This window comes from Brachyistius frenatus, unplaced genomic scaffold (genome assembly GCF_029030835.1).
Source record: "Brachyistius frenatus isolate BFR_SWC_R1_liver_20210118 unplaced genomic scaffold, ASM2903083v1 Contig_146, whole genome shotgun sequence".
NCBI classification, from domain to species: domain Eukaryota; kingdom Metazoa; phylum Chordata; class Actinopteri; family Embiotocidae; genus Brachyistius; species Brachyistius frenatus.
In genome coordinates this window covers 965,276-989,707 of record NW_027210745.1, presented here as the reverse complement: position 1 = coordinate 989,707, position 24,432 = coordinate 965,276, and the positions used below count along the sequence as shown (strand labels likewise).

Here is a 24,432-nt window from a genome sequence, read left to right as displayed (position 1 = left end):
TTGCGGTTGTCTGACATGGAGCGGCTCGGTCCAGCAGCTGATCAGATTCTACGGGAGCCCCGTGCCACCCCTCTGGCCCCAAACCTGACTCAGAGTGGCCCTTAGCAGGGAGGCCCCGCCCCCGTGACACCCAGGACACAAATCCCCCTGTACCGTGACCCCTTTGACCTGGACCACAAGAAATCTTGGTGATCGCCTAAAGTTTCAGTTGTGATATACCTGCTGTGTGCTTTAACTTAGAAAGGGCCCGCTGCCGATGTTTTACACACAGTTTAGCTGTTAGAAGGAGTGGGGCTGCAACTAACAGATATTTTGAGAATTAATTAATCTGTGATTATTTATTGACTAAGTGATTAGTCTTTAAAATGTCTGCCAATGTGAAGCCTAAATGTCTGGTTTTGTCCGGGCCAACACTCCCCAACTGAAAGAGATTTGGTTTATTGTCATGGATGACTAAAAGAACCAATTATTTTTATATAATATAATATTTTTTTAAATTTCATATAATTTTTTATTTTTTAATTAAAAAAAGGACTGAAACCATTTAATCAAACGGCTTATCAAAACGGCTGGTGTTTAATTTTGTTTCGATCAACTAATCGATTAATTGCAACACATTTGAGAACAACACAGTCTCACACTCACACTGGGGACTAAAAGTCAGAATATTTTGGCCTCTCCTGGTTCAATAAAGTCATCTGTGAGTTCCCAGCTTGACGGAAGTGCAATAATAAATCGCTATAACTCTTTTTAACCTCACTTGTATGTTCTGGATAATGTCAAGCCATTTCGAAACCTTTTCATCTTGTTGGATTTGATGCCTCCAGGTTCTACGTCCGTGCCCCTTTATTGCAGATATAAACAGGGCTAATATATATTACACCTGGCTGTCTTCCATAATATGTTCCCTCCTGCACTTTGCCTCTCTGTGGGGACAGACTTCCAGATTGAGCAGCCGGAGTGTGGACCTGTAAACAGATACTCCTGAGCTGTCTGCGTAAACTCATTGAGAGCCCGCCTCCCCTGCACAGCAGGAATGTGAAATGCACCTGAACTGGATCCCGAATGAGGAAGAATGACTGCAGAAAGTTGCCAGCACACCTGTTCCGGGAGAGTTTTCCTAGAAGGTCTGAGAAAAAGCAACATCCATTCATTTCACTAATCCCTGTCAGCTGTGGTGTGGTTTAAGGAGCAGGAGCCGGTGAACTTCTACCACGATGGAGGAGTGCTGCCTGTCTGGTGACGATTTGGAGAGACGGAGGATACACAAAGAAATAGAGAGGCAGATTCGCCGTGATAAGAGAGATTCGCACCGGGAGCTGAAGCTGCTGCTTTTAGGTGAGAGCTCAATAATTAACGTTCACTTGTTGACTCACTGGAAATGCGTGAAAGTAATGAATCACCACGTATTTACCTTCTGAAAAGTATCGCTGTCACTACAAGACATTAAAGATGCGATATGTAAGTTTAAGGTGTCGTGTTGTAATACCACTTTACGCGAGGAGATGATAGGGAGCAGCATAACTGAATTAGTACCTGGGAGGCCTGGAAGCTCAGCTCTCTGAAGCTGAAGCAGGGATTTATTGGCCTGATCTTGGTACCTCAAAAACAAATATTTGCATTTTGACATTTCTTAAATGACCACAACCTCTCACTGAATTATGTGCCGCCACCACCACATAATGCAGTGTTAAGAGGTCCTGGTCTTCTCAAATATGTCTGAGTTTGTCAGGTGTTTTCCAGAACTTTTACCATAAAATATATATATATATATATTTCAACATGGGATATGGTTAGGTTTAGGCACAAAAACCATTTGGTTATGTTTAGAAAACGATTGTAGCATTCATTATGTGGTGAGCATTAATGTTGATACCAAAATGTCTTTGACAATCCATTCATTAGATGTTGAGGAATTTCATCACCAAAAGCTTGATCTATTTAGATGTTTTGGAGATATTTCAGTCTTTAACAAAGTGGTCAACTAGCAAATGGATAACAAGGATAAGTTTTGTTGACTGTAACCCACTGTATCATTATCTTTGCCTGTGAGTGCTCGGTGTGTTTCGTGGCTTCCAGAATCAATGAGTCACTGAACTGTGATGCATCATGCAAACTCACAAACCCACCCAATAACACGAGTATCCAGATCCATAGATACAGAGGCTCTGGTATGTGTTTTTGGCTGCACTGTTTTTCTTTAGCTTAGTTACAAGTCACTGTTTGCATTCTTCAAATAGTTGATGAATCTCTGATATGTAAGCCTGATGGTTTGGTTGTTCTTCATTCAAATGAAATTAGACTGCCCTCATCAGACTAGATGTTCACCCACTAATTGTATCGAGGTTCTATGTTACTCACTACACTTTGGTCTTCGATTAATAATGCTTCAGTGTAAAAGCTGTGCAAATTCAATATGATACATGCAGCCTTTTTCTTTTTCTTTCGCTTTGTTGCTTTTGTTTGAACTATCAACCTGCATGTGCAAAACCAGGGTCAGGTAAGTTTGCAGCTCATAAAAAGAGAATAAATGTGTCACAGAGCAGAGCGACATGTTGACAACACGATGAAGAGGGAGGACCTCGTGAAATGAGACGAGGCCTGTTTTTTCCCAAAACAATCACAACAGGCCACTTCTAAAAGCCAGACTGTTGGAAACAATACATTAGACACGAAGGGCTGTGTTTAAAGGTCAGCGCTACTTTAAACCTTAGCTTGAGTTGTTTGGAGAACAATATCCTCCTGTAAAGGTCAGTCTAATGGTTAACATTTTTTGGCATTTTTAGGTGCTTAGCTGACACCCTTATCGAGAGTAATTTACAACCACAGGGCAGGAAGCGGTTCGCTGTTGCATTCAAGGACACACCGCCCCAGAATAGTACGCAACAAACTTTTTACTTGCAAGAGAAAACAAATACAACTTAAATTCATCTTATTTATATTGTCATTTTCTTTTCAGTTTTTTGTTTTTGTATTTTGAGCTTTTATTGTTTGGTTTTCTTTGTTTTCCACCTGTTTTAATTAAAATCATATTAAAAACAGGTTTGTGCCTCCAGTTCAACCTGTAAGTTCTCTTCTGTATCTCAGTATTAACATTAGTAATAATAATAGTAATTAAGATTTGGCAGCTTGCATGCGCCTGAAGAAGCCAAGCACATATACACCCACACACATGCGTATCTGGCTTGAGTCAAAACTATTAGAACCTGTGATCCCTTTGAAAATAGTCTGCCGCTCCGAAGAATGAAGCCTTTTCTGTTGTTGTTTTGTTGCCAAAATCCTGTTTAGCCGCAGCTGATTGAAGTTGAGATGATTCTTTTTTTTTTTTTTTTTGCATGTCACAGATGTCCTATTTCTGGCATTGCTTTGATCTTATTCCATTTTTCATCCTTCGGTCTCATTCATCTTATTTGCCTAGGGACCGGTGAAAGTGGGAAGAGCACTTTCATCAAACAGATGAGGATCATCCACGGCAGCGGATACAGTGAAGCTGACAAGAAGGGTTTCACTCGGTTGGTGTTTCAGAACATCATCATCGCCATCCAGGCGCTGACTGATGCCATGAAGAGCCTAAAGATCGACTACGTTGATGACAAGAACATTGTGAGAAGCTGTACATTGTTTATAAAAAAAGATTATTGCAGCATTTGATAAAGTTCAGTGTGTCTGTAACATTTAACAAAACTCAAAACACTAAAAATTTAGTTTGCTATTTAGGTCTAAACATAACATGTATTGACACCTCAGAGCGAATCAGACTGGTTGAGGTAAGGGGAGAGCGGAGAGAGAAAAGAGGAGCATTGAGAAATAACCTACAACAAATATGGATTGAAAGGTTGTGTCCCTTGTGGATGTTTTGTGTGTTAGAGCCTTGCAGAGAAGTTGAAACAGATGGACTCGACCCATGCGTCCACTTTGGAGTCCTGGCAGGTGGATGCCATCAAGACAGTGTGGAGTGACCACGGTGTTCAAAAGTGCTACGACCGCCGGAGGGAATACCAATTATCAGACTCTGCCAAATAGTAAGACTTTTCCATATTTCATGTCAGAGTTTTACAGTGCTTTTTTTTTTTTTTTAAGCATTATTCAAGATTAAATCGGATGCTTTGTTGTTAACTTTTCAGTTACCTGAGTGACTTGGACAGAATCACAGTGCTGAATTACATCCCCACCCTGCAGGACATCTTGAGGGTCAGAGTTCCCACCACGGGCATCATAGAGTACCCCTTCGACCTTTCAAAAGTCATCTTCAGGTATGATGTCACACTTTATTCCCTGGCCAGCACAATTAGTAAAGAACTGACAGAGTTTCTGACTAAAAAAAGTGTTAATTTTTTTAGCTTGCTAGCTGTTTCCCCTCAGTCAAGTTTTTATGCTAAGTTAAAGCTTATTAGTGTACAAAATGACTGATATTAATTTGATCTAACGCTCAGCTGCAAAAAAAAATAAGTACATAAAGGTGGTTTAAAAAGTTCCAAGGCTGCTCCTGTAGAGCATATTTGAAACTATCCCATTTGTGGGGAAGTATTTTAAGTTAACAGCGCCTGAGTTACACACGCTCATGTGACCACTGGCATGTGCACATTTGTGATTCCACCATGAACCTGGAATCTAAGCAGTGGCCTTCAAGTTCCCTGTCAAAGTTTTAGGGAGCGGTGGGAGAGCGACGAGAAACTCGCCTTGAGCGGGCACGTTGTCATAGTGGAGAAGCAAAGTGCCATCGTGCCACAGTTCAGGTGGTTTACACCAAATGTTTTCCATCAGAGCGTCACAGTCGAACTTGGCGTTGACAGTCCGACCCTGAAGGACAGATTTTCGGTGCACAATCCCGTAAATGTCAAACAAACCCACCTGGGTTGCTCCTGCTGCGCCTTCGGTCTCGAGCAGCGACGTTCTGCCCTCTTGAAACGCAAATGCCGCTAAAGCATCTCACTCGGATCATCGCTTCATTGCTGTAGGCTTTCTGAAACATTTCAAGGGTCTCTGTTGCAGATTTCCAGAGTTTGACACACATTTTGATGTGCGTTCAAGTTCATGGTCACTGGGCACATGCAGGTGGTCACATAAATGTCTGTAACTCGGGTGCTGATGTTGATCTAACAATGTAACTTGGAATACTTAGGAAGGTTAAATATGCCTCACGCTTCATGTGCATCATGTTGCTGCACTTGTTGATTACCTCTCGTATGTCCCAAACCACTGAGCTCTACCTTCAGTAATCTTGTAACTTTTAATAATTTCCATCATGTGTCTGTAGGATGGTGGATGTGGGTGGCCAGCGTTCAGAGAGGAAGAAATGGATCCACTGTTTTGAGAACGTCACCTCCGTCATCTTCCTCGCTGCCCTCAGCGAGTACGATCAGTTTCTTTTCGAGAGTGAGAACGATGTACGTTCAAAAGCAATAAAGTTACTATCAATATTCCTTTATTTGCTTAAAAAACTGTTAATATTCAGTGTAAAACTGTTCCCACCTCTTTCAGAATCGGCTGGAGGAGAGCCTCGCCTTGTTCAAGACCATCCTGTCGTACCAGTGGTTTCAGGAGTCCTCCACCATCCTCTTTCTCAACAAAACAGACTTACTGGAGGAGAAAATCACACATTCTCATTTGGCAACCTACTTCCCAGGCTTCACCGGTAAAGCAAATTCTCCTTTTTTTTTTCTCTCTCTCTGCACGTGTTCAAACGTTTATGTGAGCGTCCACTGACAGGAAATGAATCGGCCACTAATTTTATAATCCATTAATCGTTTCAGTCTCCCAGTCTACAATTTTTGTGATTTTCAGCTTCTCTCTTGTGCACATCATTATAAACTAAATATCTTTGTGTCTGAGACAGCTGATTACACGTAACAAGAAATTTCAAGACGTCATGTTGGGCTGTTAGAAGCTGTGATGAGCACATTTTTGGCATTTTGTACATGAAATGTTAAATCAAGGATTTACTCTGAAATGTTTGATGATTTAAAACAAATTATTCTTTAAGTGGGAAATCTTGCAATGCAACAGAACAGGTGGAGTATTGTGGCATTAATTAAATCCCACAAATTCCTGTTGATTTATAAGTTCTTAAATCTCAGTTCAATGCTCTCAGTAGAATAAACTAGTGTTTGTCCGAAAACACAAACATTTACTTTTCTCAGAATACAAAGATTCCTTCTGATTGCTACCTCTTTCCCCTTCCTACAGGGCCTCAGCGTGACGTCGAATCAGCGAAAAAGTTCATCTTGAAAATGTACGTGGAGAACCACAGCGGGCGTCACAAGCCCCTTTACACTCACTACACCTGCGCCACAGACACGGAGAACATCCGGGTCGTCTTCAAAGCAGTCAAAGATACACTCTTCAGAGATAACCTGGAAAAGTTCAACCTCGAATAAAGAAAGGACTCAGAGATTGTCTCACCTTCAGGATGAAAGAAACTGGTCACAATCACGTCACACTTTTATGAACTTTTTATCTGTTGTGTGCCGTCAGTTGCAACTTGTTCAAAAAGATCAAAGAGAATCAGACAGCGGTGTAAGGTAAGGTGCATTCATCTCTACTGTATCACACAGTAAGTGACTATTGTAACGTCACAGTTTATCATAATTGGTAAACAATATTTTTATTTCTACAGGTGAGGAAAAAAAACAATGTCAGTTAATAGTTTTCCTGTACTGTACAGGTCCTTTTTTTTAATGTAACATTACTGTCTGAAATGGTATCAAACTGGTTTAACAAAGTCTTATCGAACAAGAATCCAACTCACCCTGCCTTACAGCTCTGACAGGAGGAAGTAAAAAGACAACCTGCAGGAACCTGCAGTGCCTTAGTTTATTTTTCTAATGCAGTCCTACTGTTTTTATTGTGTTCAACAACCATGTAGCCCATAAAATGATTTTCCCCTCTCCCCCACTAACATTTATGAAATATAGATATTGAAACCACATTTAATGTGTTTTTGAACAACTGGAATTCTGCTGTTTCTTCATCTTTGTCCCTTTATTTTGACATTAAAATTATTACAGAAAAAAAAAAAAGGTTTCTATCCAGAAATTTATGATCCATCTGATGTTGTGTGACGGCAGCGACATGGCACTGATTAACCCAGAGGCTTTGTTTAGATGTCCTCTCTTCAGGTGTGGTTGCAGTCATTGGTACACTGTGGTAACAACCTTTGTACCAAAACAATGTGCAGCGTCTTAACAGGGTGTTCTCCGTCTTCCTGTCTAACTGTTGGGACCGAACAGTGGTGAGTAAAAAGAGGCATTCAGCGGTGTTCGACCTGCGGACAGAACAATGCCTGTCTCCACACGGAAGGCGAGACTATCTAGGTACTATTGATTTTCATCTGCTGTGTGGTTATAGTTTGCTTGTTTAAGGGTTGAAAAGTTCAGGGCTAATGCAGAATATAAAGCACACATTAGAAGCAGCTTTATAAACACTGGAAGCGTAAGCATCAGCTTTGGATCAGTCAATATTTTCTTGCAGCTTGTGGTAAAGACTGAATATTATCTGCACATGAAGCCGACAGTATTCTCGTTTTAGTGTTATTGCTCCTTTTCCCCTTCAAGGGCTAATAAAATCTTGTAACTGCACAGCCAGGCTCACAAATCTACTGTCAGGCGTTGGTAGCATTAATAGCTGTGTAGTAATAGCACAGCAGCACCTGCACATGTAGTACACTGAGTTTATCCCCTCCAGTGGAAGATAATGGTGACACATAAACACACCCTCCTATATCCCCATTCAGTTTCACTGCCGGAGGAAGCTGCTGTGCACAGAGCTGTTATAGCAGGTGATCGCCCTTATTTGGTAATGGCCCAGATCATGTGACCACAAAATGGTGGAAGCTGTGAGCTGTTTGTAAGCTGAGCATCTCCATCGAAGAGGCTAGGAGCAGGAAGCAGACAGGGAACTTGGAGGTACATCCATGCTGTGAGACGCAGGAGGACAGATATTCCCGAGCCCCAGCAGCGGTGAGTCGATGGCTTTTGTTCAGTGAAGATAAAAAGAACAGAAAGATGGGATATGTTCTCTTTTTTTTTTTTTTTTTCTTTTTTTTTTTTTTTTGTCTCTCCCTCTCTCTCAGCCAGCAGACAGGAAACGAGAGTGAGGGAGGGGCTGCTGTCATCAGCACTGTGGTCCTGTGCTCTGCTATGGAAGTAGATCTGTAGCATCCTCATATAACACGATGCTGATTTTTATTATGCTGCAGTATAGCACCGTGTATTGCTGTGTTTTTATCTCTGTATACTGTAGACATCGTCAGCCTGACAGTCCTCTCCTCTGTACAGGAATCAACCATTCAGCATTGTTATTTTTTTTTCTGTTGCAGCTGGTAATGCAATCCTATTTCCTCAGCTTGTTCCAGATAACCGAGGAGGAACAAGGATGTTTTCTTTTTCATACGAGTGAGCACACTGAATTTGCATCTCTGCCCAATCTGTGCTCAGGCGAGTGTGCATTCATTCGCTTTGAATCAGCACGAGGAAAAAGCAGTGAGGAGGGGAATGGGCTTGTCATGATGTAACGAGGCCTGCCCCCTTTCCCCGCTTCCCCCCTCTCCGCCCCCACCCACCACTCATCATCCTCCCCCTCCTCCACTTTGAATAGAGGGATTATTCACAGGGGAAGATGACCTTTAACCTCATCCCTCTTTCTCCCCCTACCATTTTACCACTCTTGTCTTTACTCCCCCTATTCCCTAATAACTATGGAAATTTAACTTGACCAGAACAATCAATACATGTGTTAAGACATGCTGGTTTTATGGGCTTCCTGTTCCTGGTTTATTGATCCGAGTACTGATATTGATATTTAGGACTTTAAAAATCCAATAAAACTATAAAGACCAATAGCAATTTTTCAACATAAACAATAATATTGAGGTGGATCTCATCTATTTTTTTTTTTTTGAAGATGCACACACATGACATATTTTACAACATTAATGTGATGGATCCTGCAATAAGCTACTGACCTTTTTGGATGACATGCTATACTATGACTTTTTTTTTTTTTTTATCACTTTTTGGACGACGTGCTATAGTATGACTTTTTAACCATTGTTATTGGTTAAATGAAAGCCCTCTCTCCCAAACTCATTACTGTTTCTGCAGCAGCCTTGTTATTGACAGGTGTGTGTGCGGCCAGGATATTTGCATCACAATGAGAGATATAATGAAGCGTAGGGTACTATGAGGAGATGCACAAAAAAGGATAAAGATCAGAATAATCAGGTTATATTGACTGACATTGACATCAGGATACTTCTTAACTACAACAGCCTGGAAGTTTACTTTTGTTTATTTATTATTTTATCAAGTGTTCATGTAAACAAACAAGATTATTTACTCAGGTAGAAGTAGCAACACTATAATACAAAAATACTCCATTACATGTCAAAAGCAAAAGAGTTATTCCATTTTCTTTATAATGATGGATTATTCTTGCTGTGGATTTTAGCAGGGTTGCTTAAAGTTTTTGTCCAATTTGAACTATTTGACCAGTGTATATATAATAATATCTCTCTCAAGTTCACCATATGTTTTATACGTACAAACTTAATTTGAAGGCTAACTAAAGAAGTCCAATAGATGTCGTAGTATAAAAGGTTCCATTTAAACTCTGGAGTAGAAAATGAGCATGACATGGAAATACTCTCGTACCTTAAATTTAGCAGTTGAGTAACTGTACTTACTTTCCACTAGTGTTGCTTTTGAGGTCACATTACCCAGACTATACCTTTAACACGTTTAACTTACTCTTGATGTTGTTCTTTGTAATTGGTTTCATGTTGAGGCATTACAGGCGACAGATTACACGACAGTGTGGGTACCGTCCATGTGTGTCGTTGTAATATAACTGTCCATTTAATAACTGTCATTATCTTTTCATAGGTCCCCCTGGGGATAGACCTGCCATCAGAGAGCAAAATGAACTCTGAGGCGGGCGAAGGCCGGCCAGGTGAGTGCGAATCGAATGCTCTTAATGTCTAAAAGACTGTTTTAGTCCAAATAAATATAAATTTGTATGTACTCTTTTTCAGTTCCTCCTACCTCTCTACCCCTGCAAGGTGCCACCCAGAGAAAAAAGCTTTCTGCCCCTCCTATCAGCCTGTCGCTGGACCAGAGCGAGGATGACCTGGGGGAGACGCCAGACGATCTCGACATTAACGTGGACGACCTCGACACTCCAGACGAGGGGGATTACCTCGACTACACAGACCATGAAATGGACTGGGAAGGTGGGTCGGTCATATTGGAGACAATGTCAGTCTGACATCCCCATAATCCTGAATCACTGTGAGGAATGCAAGAAGAGCACAGAATAAAATAAAGCATTAGATTTTGCAGTTTTCCTTCCTTCCTGATAACCAGAGTTTATTACCTAGTCTCATATCTAGATGAAATTTAAAAAGCCTTAATTTTTGTGTGTATTTATTGTCAAGATTTTGTAGATGGTTTTAATATGTTTGGGGTATAATTCTTCAAATCACTGACCATTAAGCTGCTTCACTCTCAGGGCCCTGCTGCTGTGCATGTTGGCTCACTGGGCCACTTGAACAGAACAGAGACGTCATGAATGGTATTAAAAGTGTGAAAATGACCCACAACACAGTATTTTGGTCTTTTTTTCTTTTTTTTTTCTTCTTCATATCAGGTCCAAGTGCACCCAGTAGAAGTGGGACAAGTGAGTCGTACAACACAATTCCAACATACAGCGCTGAGGAGGAGCGCCAGGATGGCAAGCTATGGAGGACAGTCATCATTGGGGAGCAGGAGCACCGAATCAACATGAAGGTCATTGAGCCCTACATGAGAGTCATCTCACATGGAGGTGAGAATCAAAGACCCACTTCACCAACAGAGCTATGTTAGCTATATTTACAGAAAAAAAATATTTTCAAATTCACCCATTAATGCTTAAAAGAAAATTCCATTATTATTATCATTATTCTCAAAGTCGAATCTAAAAGGTAGATTCACATTTTTTGAAAGCCCTCCCTCTGAGTTGCCATTATTACGAATGTGTTCTCACCTTAATTAGGAATTGTGAGTGAATTAAATACTTTTATGTGCCCTGGGTTTGATCTCGCAGGGAGACAAGAATACCACATTTTATTTAAAGGCAGGTTGTTGGGGTTGTGTGGATCCTGAGACGTAGACCTGCAGACATGACTCAGGGCTCCTCTTGCATTAAGATAATTTAGTTAATGTTTGTAATTCTGGAGTACAAATTAGCTCTCTGAACATTTATGCTGATGTTGTTAACATCAGGGCTGATTAGTGTGCACTCTCCCATATAATTCAATAAATGAATAATGAACAAAAACACCAGTTTAGACCAATGCAGTAAAAGACTCTGCTCTTTGTAGTAAAAATGGAAATGCACACATTATTCCTCGTGTTCACAATGGCCGAGCAGAGATACCTTTCTAATGCCTGCTGCACACTAATCTCAGCTGAATTTAAAAAACCTTAGAGACCACAGACAACCTGTGATTATCAGAAATGTAGTCTTACATCCTCTGACCTTCCACTGCCATGGAGATGCCGTTCCATATTAATATTACTGTGTTCTGGGCTCGTGGGGTTGATGACACTTTTGGGTCAGCTCGCTCTCATTGGCTACTGCTTGATACTCCCTCGCTGTTCTTCTCACAGTAGTTGAAATCATGAAAGCTGATATTTAATATTCAAAATCCAGGAGACTCTGATGTAGTCAGTAATATTAAGAGCACTGCAGGATCATTTGGGCAGATACATGGTTCAGATCAGCCAATTATCCTCCAGTGTAATGCCAGCTGAACACAGTTCATGTAAAAGATGGAGGACAAGTCCACGACCATTGTTTAGTGCATAAGTGCATTGTAAAGTTTAGCTGAGGCCAGTATGAGACTTTAGCAGACTGAATTATGTTGGCTTCAGATGAACCTTAGCGTGCACTATAGGAAGACTATGACTTCTGTAGTGTGTTAGGAAATCACTATTGACAGGCAGTGCGAATAAAAGCAATGATCTTATCCTTTAGCATTCTTCCGTCAATCCTGTGGCCACAAAGATAAAGAGAAAATGAACAGACAAAATCAAAACAGCAGAGGAAGTATTCTCAGTTTTCAGTAGGACTGAAGTAACCCCATGTTGTACAATGCATCATCACAGGTCTGTTGTCTCACAATCACCTCTTGTCTCTGATGTGTCATTTTTTAAATGCTCCGTCTTATCTTGGCGGCAGTCCAACCAAAAAAGAAGAAATACAGGTTGTAGGCTGAAACCAACAGATGAGTTTTTCCTCACAAATTTTGATGTCCAATTTTCACTCGTCCTCTACAGAGGAACAACAGGAATCAGGAGGAAAATTGGCAGTGGCCAATTTTCAATAAATCTATCCGTGATTAATAAAAGATTGAAAACGGCTCACTACGAGCATGCAAACATGATCAAGGAAAAGCACGGTTCTCTACAGGGCCTAAGAAGTCACGAATTGGTTTGACCATAGAAATATATCATACAATATGTTGCAGCGTTACCAGAACTGAACTCATGGAATTGTCTTAGACAGCACTTCCCACCACCATCATCAAAACAAACAGGCTGCAACAATTATTTACTGATATGATGAAGAACATTTTTAACTTTCTATAGAATTTTAGAAAATAGTGGAAAAAAAAATGACAATTTTCGAAAGCCCAAAGTGACATCTTGAAATGCCTTTGTTTGTTTAACTAACCACCTAAAACACACAAAACTAATTTTACTATCACATAAGACAAATAAAAGCTACAAATCATCACAATACGGGATTGACAAATAGAGAATTTTAAGTGCTTGAAAGAATAATTTAATTATCAAAACGATTGTGTTGTTCATCATGAAGCAGAGTGTACTAAAGCAGTTTATGTGCAGACTTTATTAAAACTATGTGGGGGACCTGCATCTTAAATTGACACTAAGTCATACCATGTTGGTTTCTCAGTTAGGGGCGCCATCTTTGTCTCTTCCCTCTCTGTGGGGACCTTTAAAACCCCACGGCCATGAGGCTTGTGCCCTGGTAAGCCTGTGGTTCACGTAAGCACGAACCATGTACCATTACAGGTGGAAATAAGACTCCTAACCACAGCAGGCTGAGCGTTTCCCACTGTGCTCTGCTGCGCTGTGGGCTTAAGTGAAACACAGCCGTCCCATTGAAACAGAGACGTCTGTCACTGAAAAGTCAATATCACCAGCTCTGTCATTTAGATAAAAGACCCTCTGTCTGCGTGACACCAAATCTGGTAATGAATGGGCTGCTGAATAAAAGGAAATTGCATTAATCTGAAAAGTAGTGAGAGGAAGCAGGACAGAGAGACAGACAGACAAAAGAGACAGATTGGCAGATAAATAGAACAAAAAAACAGGAAAATAAGAGGGCAATCAAGTTCTCGCCAAACAAAGGAGCAAAATCAAATTGACTCTTACTACTTTTTGTTTGTGTGTGTTTTTTATCAAGGCTACTATAGCAACGGAGTGAATGCCATCATAGTGTTTGCGGCCTGCTTTCTGCCAGACAGTGACCGAGAGGACTACCATGAAATAATGGAGAACCTCTTCCTGTGAGTACTACACGGCAGTGACTAACACACTTTAAACCACTCATTTACATTTTTTTTTGCATGTTTTGAGATTGGTCTATTACAGTTCACGTGTACATTTTTCGATTAAAGAAATTTCAGTTATTGTTTTTAGATTGATGTTATTTATTTTGTTTTTTAGTTTTGTTTGTGATAATTTACCCATCAACGACCATTTACAGACTTAAAAAACAACATTTTATGGCCAAAATCTAGAAGAAATACACAAGTTGGAATAAACCATGAATCATTTTTGAAGTCACATCAGTGCAAAGCGGACTTTTAGCAAAATGCTCAGCTTACTAACATGCTTACGATGAATGGCAACATGCGGATGTTTAGGAGGTGTAATGTTTAACATTTTCACCATCTTAGTTTAACATGTTAGCATTATAACATTTTGTGAATTAGCACCAAACACAAAGCAGCCAAAGGGAATGCCATTTGTTTTTCTGGTGTTTGATCTCACTCAAAAGGGTTGGATGAATTTAACTCTAAAATGGATCACCAAGTTACAAGGTTGTAGCCATGGTATTAACATTGAGGAAGTCCCCCACTGTGAATAAATTATTAACTATAATACTGTTTTTCATACTGTATAAAAAGAAAAAGAAAAAGTTGTACTATAATATGTTGTCCAAATTGTGAAAGAAAAAGTCATACTATAATGTGTCGTCCAAAATATGAAAAAAAATATAATACTGTAGCAGGTCATCCAAAAAGTGAAAAAAGTCATACTATAGCACGTCCAAAATATGAAAAAAAAAGTCATACTATAGCATGTCGTCTAAAAAATTATAAAAAGGTCATATTATAGCGTGTCATCCAAAAAAATATCAAAAAGTCAAACTATAGCATGTCCAAAAAGTGATAAAAAGGTCATACTATAACATGTCGTCCAAAATATGATAAAAAAAAAAAAGTCATACTAAAGTATGTAGTTCAAAAAGTGAAATAATAGTCATACTAAAGCATGTAGTTTAAAAAGTGAAATAACAATTTGCACGTCGTCCAAATCTTCAGTTTAACTGAGATGCATGTGTTTGGAGGGAGGAGGCCGGAGTATACAGAGAGAACCCAAGCAGACACAGGGAAATCATGCAAACTCCACAAAGAAACACCCAGGCCTGGGATCGAACTCAGAACCTTTTGACTGTGGGGATGCCAGTCCTAACCACTGCACGCTGTCAAAAAGGGGGGGAAAAAGTCATCCTATAGTATGTCGTTCCTTCACAATGGGAAAAAGATTGAAAATGAACAGCAAATAACAAAGACCCTTTGTTATCTTTACATTATGTGCAATAAAAATCTGGGGAACATAGGAATGAATGCCATTAAGCTCAAGGCACTGCTGCTCCAAAGTACAGCCTAAAAGCTGCTCCACGGTTCTTTATATGTTTTGAGTTAATTTAGTTAGTGTTTTAAATCAGCCACAGGAAAACTCTCCAAATAAAGTGGCAGAAATAGAATGATTGTCTAGCTTGTTTGTTGAGATTGCCTGTGTTTATAACTCTACTGTTGTTCTGGCACAGATGCATTTCATGCCCGGACGATGTGGTTGGGATCCCACAGGCTGTTCTGTGAAAGATATTGAGTAAGCTGGCATATCTGAGAGTTTTGGATAGAAATGAAAGGAGGTAAACCGTAGTGTGTGCAGTTTCTGATGCCAGATGGCTTGAGGTCTGAATCCTTGCGAGGAGGAACAGGGTTGCAGTTTGATGTCGGTGGGAGATGATCACAATAGTCACGAAACAGAGTGGATCAGCAGGGTTTGTTTGTAAGATGGAGAATGACATTTAATCAGGACAAGAGGAGAGTCAGACTGAAAGCAAAGTCAGTGGAGTTAGAGGACTCATTGTGGAAACTAGCTGAGGACATTGTCAACTTCATTTTCAAAGAAAGTGACAAAGTTCCCTGCTGACTGAGAAGACAGAGAGGAGGTGGGTGGGGGGGGGGGGTAGGATAAAAATGAGAAAGGATAACTTTCTGTTGGTTTCAATCAAAAAATTGGATTTTGGAAAGGTAGAAGTCTGATCGAGTTTCTGAGATTCATGCAACAAAGAAAAAAAGGGATAATTCAAAACGGCTTTTCTGTGAAGCAGCATTCATCAGTTTCTCGTAGCTGACATCAGAGGAGAATTTTTTTTTAAAATGCTGCTAGTTGAGTTTTTTTTTAAATTCAGGGTAAAACTCATGTCCTATTTCCTCATGTCTTTGGCATTCAGGTTCAAATAAAAGTTGCTCCTCTATTTCACCATTTTAAAAAAAAACATCAAGTTAGAGCCTTTGTGACTCAGCTTTGCTTTGATTTGTTGAATTTTTGGATTGGAATAGGAGCCAAAATGCAGATAATGTCCACTCATAATCTCCACTTTGATGTTGTTTTATATTTTTAGTTTTATTTTTTGGCCCATTATTTTATGTGCCCTGTAAAAACTAGTAAATTGTTGTCCTTGACCTATTCACAAGCTAGAGGTTTTGCTAGCATGTACTATTATGTATTTATATCAACTGTTGTAGTCTCAATTTTCAAAGTAGAATACCAAATTAAAATATATAGTGTGATGGTAATACCACTCTCTTTGTCATACGACCACTTTGACTTTTGGTGCAAATATTCATGGTGCTCGGAGGATGAATCTCAATACTTAAGAGATCCCCTTGTTTTTCCCTCCATGAGACTAAAATTTTGGGTTTGGGGAAAAAGTGTCTGGAGTATTTGAGGGATTGCAATGAATGTACTTTCAAACATTCAAGTTTGAAACTTGATGATTTGTGTAAACTTTAATTTGACCAGGCACTTATTGATATATTATCAAAAACCTGCAGAAATAATTACATCTTTGTCAGCCTCAGCTGTACTTTGCATTTTGGAGACAATTAGCAGACAGGTTAAACTACATGGTGAACTTGTTAATCATTACACCTGCTAAACATCAGCTTGTCATTGTGTGCATGTTTGCATGCTGAGGTTAGCGTTCCTCTAAATGCCTCACTGAGAGAAAATGCCACGATCATTATGTGATGTGGGGGGTGTACTATACAGTGCAATTTACAAAGTATGGGTCAAATTACAGTTTTACTCTCAGGCTTTAATGTATATTATTTTTGTCATTTTGTCATTATGCTTTTACATATTTCATTGTGAGTGTGTGTTTATGTTGGCTTTGCTACACTTGTGAGGACCAGGCATGGAGAAACACCCTTTTTTGTGAGGACATTATTTTGTGACATTATTGTGTGTGTTTGTTTGTTTGTGTTCTTGCTGGTTTCACTATACTTGTGAGGGTCTGGTGTTGAAAAACAACCTTTTTTTTGGCAGGACATTATTCTGTAACACATTTCATAGTGTGTGCGTTTGTTTTGCTATACTTGTAAGGACCAGGTATTGAGAAGCAAACATTTTTGTGAGGACATTATTTTGTGACACATTGTGTGCGTGTTTGTGTGTTAATGTGTGTCTGTACTTGTACGGTTCATGCTTTGCGTGCATAAATCTGTTTACACAGTCACATTATGGGGACCTGTCTTCCCTTTGGATACAAAAAATAGTGCCCATCAAGTAACTTGTTAAATGAAGACTTGGTTTAAGGTTAGGGTCAAGGCTGGGCAACTACTAGTTACAGTCAAGGTAAGACACCAGGAAATAATGGAAGTAAATGTAATGTCTGTGTGTGTGTGTGTCTTCAGCTACGTGATCAGCACACTGGAGCTGATGGTGGCAGAGGACTACATGATTGTGTACCTGAATGGAGCCACACCTCACAGAAGAATGCCTGGCCTCGGATGGCTGAAGAAGTGCTATCAGATGATTGACAGAAGGTTTGTCCTGTTCACTTGCATCTCCTGTGTGATACAGTAGCATTGCATAACTGTATGACTCAGAACATTTGCAGCTCTCAATAATGAAAGTGAAAATAAACGTTGACCTAGTATGTGACACTTTGTGTTGTCTTCAGGCTCAGAAAGAATTTGAAATCCTTCATTATTCTCCATCCCTCATGGTTTATCAGGACCGTTCTAGCCATTACCAAGCCTTTCATCAGGTAAAAATATTCCACTTTTATTTGCCACTCTAGCATCACGATAGGTCCACTCGACAGCTGTTTAATCTACTGCCATAACATTTCGGACTATAATTGTCCTCCAAAATAGATTTTTTTTTAATTGAGTAAATTCTAATTAGCTTGTTACCAATTATGCTAACAGATAAACTCTGGTTCTGAACAAGGTACACATTGTACCTGATAAACATTTACATGTTAGCATTATCATTGCCCTCGCACTTGCTTTTATTAATGTGTTTGTTTATTTTTGTTATAGCACCAAGTTCAGCAGTAAGATAAAGTACGTGAACAGTTTGGACGAGCTGCATAAACTCATCCCGATGGACTGCATCCAGATCCCAGAGTGCATCATTAGGTGAGTCCCTCTAAACCCACAAACGCAACATCAGCCGTGCCTCCTCCGAGCCTGAGCCGTCTGTTAAATGACTTTGTATTCATCTTGTCATTTGAACTTTCACCTTTTAGACTCGACAAGGAACTGAAGGAGGCAGCGGAGAACTCAAAGTAAGTCCCGACTCTCCAGCCTCTCATTGCTTCCTCTGTGGAGGCAGTGGCCCCCGCCTCAGTTTTCTCCTTGGCTGGAGCGCTCATATATCAGATGGCTCACTTTTAGATCTGCTGGATCAGGACCAATTGGATTTGGCCGTGGTTGCAATTACAGAGGAGAGACAGGCGAAAAAAAAGTTGCTAAAGATGCTAAATGCATCGCAGTCATCTCATTTATCATTACAGTAAAATAAATGAGCCACTCCTTGTTGCACAGTGATCTACTACACAAATAATAAATGCAGAAATGAAGCTGCAGAATTCACACTCATCACTGGCTGGCTAATTGTGCTTTGGATCATAAGTTGCATTTGCCTTCAAATTCACAGCATACCCACGTATTACAACAGTAAATTAAGTTCCAACAGCCTCTCCATATTTGTTTCTTTCATTACAGAGTCAATAGTTTTTTGCAGGGATCTGAGCCAACAGCAGCAAGCAGAACAGAGTAAGTCCTCGAAGACATTTTTAAGTTCACACATGGAAGACAAATGGCCCTGTGTCAGCAGTCTGTCACCTGTAGATAAACACACCCATCTTTAATGTCTCTGCTTTGTACTTTCATCTTCCCAGCAGACCGGACGCAGCCGGTGCCAGCGGCTCTTAAACTCAAACATCCTAAATGGATGGGTCACCTTAATGTTCAGAAGTCACTGTCGTAATGAACGGGTAAAGCTGGAAAATAGTGGCGCTAGTGTGTGTGTGTGTGTGTGTGTGTGTGTGTGTGTGTGTGTGTGTGTGTGTGTGTGTGTGTGTGTGTGTGTGTGTGTGTGCGTGCGTGTCAGTGTTTGTCAGTTAGACACTGGAGTTTAATATGAAAACACAAGTTACAATAGTACCTGTTAACACTAAGATCTCATTCTTTATGGTTGCTGTAGCATCTGCTGTACCTTACACCTGCACTCCAGAGAACTATCTAGTCAAGCGGGATAGTTGGAAGCAGAGTAGCATTATCGTTCACTTTAGGATAGAAAATGCAATTCCACACCAGACAGTGTACTGCGCAAATCCATTTATAGAGTCTATAGTGTTGTAGTTGTGTGCATGAGAAGCAGTGAAGCAATAATATCACCCTTTAGCAGTTAAACAGTCTCAGTATTTCTGACAAAGAGGCAACTTGTGTGTCAGCAATCTACAATAAAAGCACAAGGTGTAGCCAAAAAATACAAACAAACCCTTGTGCCATAGATGAAGACCAACTTGCATTTAAGCAATCTACTCCTCTGTCTCGTTCTAAAACTGAAAAATAAACCTAAAAATAGATATACTAACTTTATAGATTTAATTTAAAACCAAGAAGGAATAAGTTAGATATTATATAAAGTTGTCCGTTATGTGTGACAGCTTGTCTTTTCAGCTGCGTTCTGCAAATGTGTGTGTGTGAGTGTGTGTGAGTGCATGTGTCTTTCTGTTGATACAAACCAGGAATCGTGTCTCTGGTTTCTGCATCAGAAAGAAATCACTGCTGAAAATAATGAAGGGATCTCTGTAAAGCACAACATGTTATCTGTGTGTGTGTGTCCACACGCATGTGTGTGTGTATTTGTGCATCAGTGCATGTCCCCTCATTAGATAACCAATGGTCCTCCTACCCATAACTCTTCTATGGTGTATTGAGGAGGTACAAAGAAATTATAGAATCACTGTCTAGTAATTCAATAAAAATGGAGTCTAGTCTAAATGTTGTTTTCAGTCTTATTTGTTAGCTGGAATTTAATTGGTTTGCTGCCAAATGATGAATCAGTCAGTTTCCGCCTCGTGAAGTCATGAGTCAAGACTTTATTAGAACGGAAAAACAACATATTTTCAAATTAAAATTCAATGACAGCAAACACGTGAGAATATGGAAAAACAAAATAAATAGCACGATTAGTCAAATTTAAAATGCTAATCCAACACTCCAATAACTAAAGAGATAATGTGATTAACGAAACTGTCAAAACTAATAAATGCCCATGATGAATTATGTCATACACGTGGCAAGTCATCAAACTCCAAACAAAGTCTATAAAATCAAGCTTAATTATGTAAAAAGTCCTTGACAAGGCTAAACATGGATTTTTTTTTTTTCTGCAGCATGTTTCGTTTTGTGAATGAGCAGTTGTAAAATGCTGCTCAATATAAATAGCTTCTCATGTCTCATTTGGTTGAGCTCATTCAGTGAAGGATAAATGGGTCTGTCCCTCAGGCGGGAGATAAACAGCACAGACGAAGGAATGAGAGAGCGAAGAATCCAGAAGAAAATGGAGAAACGTTTCTTTAGAGGAAATCTTATGCCTCACCGGAAGGCGTAGCTCTCGTCGTCGTACTCCAGCTCGTCGTCGTTGTCGTCTCCCAGATGTCCGTACCGGAACTTCCTGTACACAGTCCCATCCTGGCCCATGTAAACAATGTCCTCATCTTCATCATCGTCGTCATCGTCATCCTTATTCCCTGAGCGACGATCGATGTCGACCAGCTGAGCCTCCTGGAAGCGGCCTCCAGAGGAGCCGGCTCGGCCGCCATACGGCGCAGAGGAGGCAGAGTTGTAGCCGCCTCCGTGTCCCCCGCCAGAGCCCAGCTTCTCGTAGCCACGGGGAGGAAGGTCTGACTGTTTGCTTTTCGACCGGGAGTGTCTGATGATGAAGATGACGGCCACCAGTACCAGCACTAGAAGGATGCAGGCGATGATGAAGACTGTCAGGTTACCACTGGCATGCTCTTCCTCCTCATTCCTGAATGCCAAGTTGGTGCTGAGGATGCACTCTCCTAGAGATAAAAACGGAGGGTTTAGACAGATGTATGAGTGACTGTGCTGTCTGAAGAGGAAAATATCAAAGTGCTTAAATGATGACAATTTAAAAAAAAACCTCTGTCAAGTTTACACACAAAGTTCAGTGTTTTTGGAATGAAAAGTCCCACTCAGCCTGTCAAAACAACTAAATAATATTTTCTGGGGCTCTGGAGGGAGTTTTTCAAAGTCTGAAAAACAGAGTTGTGTAAGAGAGCGATTGCGTGTGCTCCTGGTTCAGACAGTGAAAATCCCATTCAAGCTCTTCTACTGCTTGAATCAACATGAAACTCTCCTGGTTAAAACATCAGCCCAAAAGATGAACAAATGCATTAGAAAAACCTGATTCTATAATAAAAAAGTTGACAGTACAGTTTGGTGAACAGAAACAGGTAATTATGACACCCAAGGTTCTTTTCAGCCTCAAATTTCCAATAACAAAGCTTAAAACTGTCGGGCAGGAGATAAAGATTACACTGCTGAGAAAACTGATTTAACAACTAAACATTTCGATTGAAATCAGAAACAATGTTGGGTGGCACAGTGGTTAGCATTGTCGCCTCACAGTGAAAAGGTTCTGGGTTCAAATCCGTGTGTGTTCTCCCTGAGCCTGCGTGGGTTCTCTCCAGGTACTCCGGCTTCCTCCCACCATCCAAAAACATGCATATCAGGTTAATTGGTGATTCTACAAATTTACCAAAATGCAAGAGTAATCATTGGTGTACCTCTTTAAAAATGAGTTTGCTCATTTTTTAAAGACAAATGCTAAAAAGAATTGGTTGAATCCATCTTTTTAAATGTGTAAATTAGTTTCTTGTTGCTGTAAGTTGGATATTTTGGTGTAGGGTCGGGGTTGAGTTGGCCAGACAAAGCAAGTCATTACTTTGGGATCTTGGACATCATGAGAGCATTTTTCTTTTCGCTTCTGACATTTTAAAGACCAAGTGATCAATCACGCACTGTAATTATAAAAAGTAATGAAGAGATTAATCAAAAATAAAAAAAATCTAATTAGTTACAGTCCCAGTATTTTTTTTACTGGACAGGGGATGTGATCAACACAGATAAGTTTAATCCAAAGATCATCCTTCACTCCCTAAAAAAAAAAAAAGCTCTAATTTTTGGAAAGAAATCGTCTCCCCTCCAAGTCGCTCACCATTCTCCTCCACTTTCTTTCAAAAAGAAGAACCAACAAGTCGAGCCTACCTCGAGTCTCTGTGCAGTTACAACAGTCCTGCTGCAGTGCTCTGACGTCTTCATCCTCATCTTCTTCTTCTTCATGGCGGCAACAAAGCAGACAGCGCCCTCCAGCTTCTAGGATGGCCTGAGCGGGACACACGGTGCAGTTGGAGGGACCGGGCCCCCGACACTCCAGACAGGAGCGGTCACAGTCTTCACAAGAGTGGCCTGAACCCTGACGAGGGAAAGGACAGAGGACGGACACGGAGCATATTTACATCGTAACTAGAGACTTATTTTTTCCAAAACTTTTTAAAAGGACTGAACGAAAGTAACACACTACCTCTCAGAGTAGTCAATTAACATGCATGTACCTGTCCGACAGTTTCAATCAGCTGCCTCACAGCATGAGCCGCAAGATTTATTTAGATATTGTGGCACACTAATTATTTTTCACTCTGCAGTTTGAGATTTCTGCTAAGTCACTCTGAATTACATTATATGATACCCGGGGCCAAAATATTAGCAGTAATTATTTTGGTGAAGGACAGGGTAAGGATTTTTTTCAAATAATAAATTAATATTTGAGAAATTAAAAGCTAGAAAAGTGAGGTTACCTTTATTACAGGATACCGGCCTATATCGCACATGGACTCACATATGCCGCCTGACAGCAGGTATCCAGGGTAGCATGAGTCACAGGACTGGGAAACTTTTCCTGCAGACACATGACAGGTTTAAAATGTTAGTCTGGTGATAGTCTTCATCCCTTAAAAATATAAATGAATCAAATTTCAACTGATCCTATGGCAAGAGTTGCCAGTGTAGCCAAAGCATAATTTGTAATCCTTAACAAATATAAACACTTATTACTCTTTGAATATTATACTGTATTTTAGTGACTCATTAGTAAAATTGTATGTGTACAGTAGGAAGCAGCTAGCCTGGTATTACCAGCCTGGCCACGCTCCATTAGGGTTTGTTTCCAGTCATTGCATCTGAATGAGAGTAGACTTTGGGTTAATTTGGAAACCACTGGAGTATAGCCTTTAACCCTTCCGAGTGGCTGAGTCAGAGACTGTATTTAGAGCCTCAGCCTTATTCTCAAAAATGTGCAAGGAGATGGTGCGTGGGTGGAGCTGAGGCGGCCCAAATGAAGCCTGATTGCTGAAACCTGCAGGGAGCGAGCCAACAGGGATGCCAGCCACCTGTCATTTAAAGCAGCACCGCCCTTAGTTTTGCATAACTTTGATCCTTAATACAAGTTAGATGGGTGAGTTACATAACAATTCACCACTGGTACAGTTGTCATAAACATCAGGGTCTGTGGAAATTGACTCGCTTTTGCAGCCTTTAAGTGGCCATTCAAAGAACTGCTGTTTTTGGTACTTTGCATCAGCCTCATTTCTCAGCCGCGGAGGTCGAGGTCGGGCTGAGCGAACCCTAATGCAAACAGGGTTTCCAGACTGAAGCTGCTGAGATGAGCCAGACGAGGAAGCAGTGGGGCTGAGGCTTATAGCTACAGACATGCTGGCAATATTTGAGACCATTAAAAATCATAGCTTTTTTTTTTTTAGTTTTTTTTAAGATTAAATTTTTGGTCACATACATTCAGAGCATATGCACCCATAACGTACGACCACTCAGCTAACAGCTCACTACTGCTGTTGTTGTTGTTGTTGTTGTTTTCTCTTCTAATCAAATCTCTTGACAGTTGCAAAACTTTTGAATATCACCAGCCTTTTTATTTAATTTTAGAGTAGATAAACTGTTCAAATGTTTACATGATTCTTTTAAGAAGGTTTAAAATTAGCGTTCCTTTGCAGGATGTACGAATAACATGAGCCTGTACTGTATATATCATTACGAGGGTCGATACGGAACACTGTCCGAGCTCTCCACCACTTTCACATCTGCAGTCCTGGGAGAAAAAAAGCATCATCAATATCTCATAACCTGTGTGTGTGTGTGTGTGTGTGTGCGCGCGTGCGTGTGTGCATCTGCCGTACATGAAATTACTGCTGAGTGGACACTTGTACCTGAGCACGTCCTGCAGCTGGCGTGGCAGGGCTCACAGGTCCTGTGTGTAGTGTCGTGGTAGTGCCCCTCAGGGCACGAGGGGAGGCAACGGCCTTCTTTTCTGAAGTAGATGAGGCCCAGAGCGCAGCTCAGGCAGCCGTCCTCCCTGGGCCCGATGCACTCCCCGCAACTCGGGTCACACTTCTCACACATCCTCGAGTCAGTGTTTCCATAGTGACTAGTGCACAGATGGTCAA

At 40.4% G+C, this 24,432-nt stretch overlaps 3 protein-coding genes across 5 annotated transcripts in view; 2 read left to right on the top strand and 1 right to left on the bottom strand.

Moving 5' to 3' along the window:
- Positions 1-1,076: 1,076 nt before the first annotated feature.
- LOC138630989 (guanine nucleotide-binding protein subunit alpha-11-like) lies at positions 1,077-7,019 on the top strand. The gene is made up of 7 exons (XM_069715691.1): positions 1,077-1,338; positions 3,419-3,603; positions 3,868-4,022; positions 4,125-4,253; positions 5,258-5,387; positions 5,482-5,635; positions 6,187-7,019. The coding sequence occupies exons 1-7, from the start codon at positions 1,218-1,220 to the stop codon at positions 6,375-6,377; spliced, it is 1,065 nt and encodes a 354-aa protein (XP_069571792.1). The 5' UTR covers positions 1,077-1,217; the 3' UTR covers positions 6,378-7,019.
- Positions 7,020-7,802: 783 nt separating this feature from the next.
- On the top strand, positions 7,803-19,888 carry prune2 (prune homolog 2 with BCH domain). 3 transcript variants are annotated; one of them, XM_069715694.1, is made up of 11 exons: positions 7,803-7,958; positions 9,882-9,948; positions 10,058-10,228; positions 10,645-10,821; positions 13,474-13,576; positions 17,285-17,416; positions 17,554-17,640; positions 17,918-18,016; positions 18,127-18,165; positions 18,605-18,655; positions 18,781-19,888. In XM_069715694.1, the coding sequence occupies exons 2-11, from the start codon at positions 9,918-9,920 to the stop codon at positions 18,812-18,814; spliced, it is 924 nt and encodes a 307-aa protein (XP_069571795.1). In that variant the 5' UTR covers positions 7,803-7,958; positions 9,882-9,917; the 3' UTR covers positions 18,815-19,888. The 3 variants fall into 3 exon arrangements, with proteins under 3 accessions (XP_069571795.1, XP_069571794.1, XP_069571793.1); XM_069715693.1 differs by having other exon boundaries at positions 7,804-7,958; positions 10,031-10,228; positions 18,784-19,888; XM_069715692.1 differs by having other exon boundaries at positions 7,805-7,958; positions 10,031-10,228.
- An 85-nt stretch (positions 19,889-19,973) lies between these two features.
- pcsk5a (proprotein convertase subtilisin/kexin type 5a) overlaps positions 19,974-24,432 on the bottom strand; it is a 29,301-nt gene continuing 24,842 nt past the window's right edge. Inside the window, exons 34-37 of the mRNA XM_069715683.1 lie at positions 24,196-24,413; positions 22,774-22,874; positions 22,184-22,391; positions 19,974-20,955 (exon numbers count right to left, since the gene is read on the bottom strand). Of these exons, the coding sequence (XP_069571784.1) occupies positions 20,486-20,955; positions 22,184-22,391; positions 22,774-22,874; positions 24,196-24,413 (997 nt within the window). The 3' untranslated portion in view covers positions 19,974-20,485. The remainder of the gene's footprint in view (positions 20,956-22,183; positions 22,392-22,773; positions 22,875-24,195; positions 24,414-24,432) is intronic.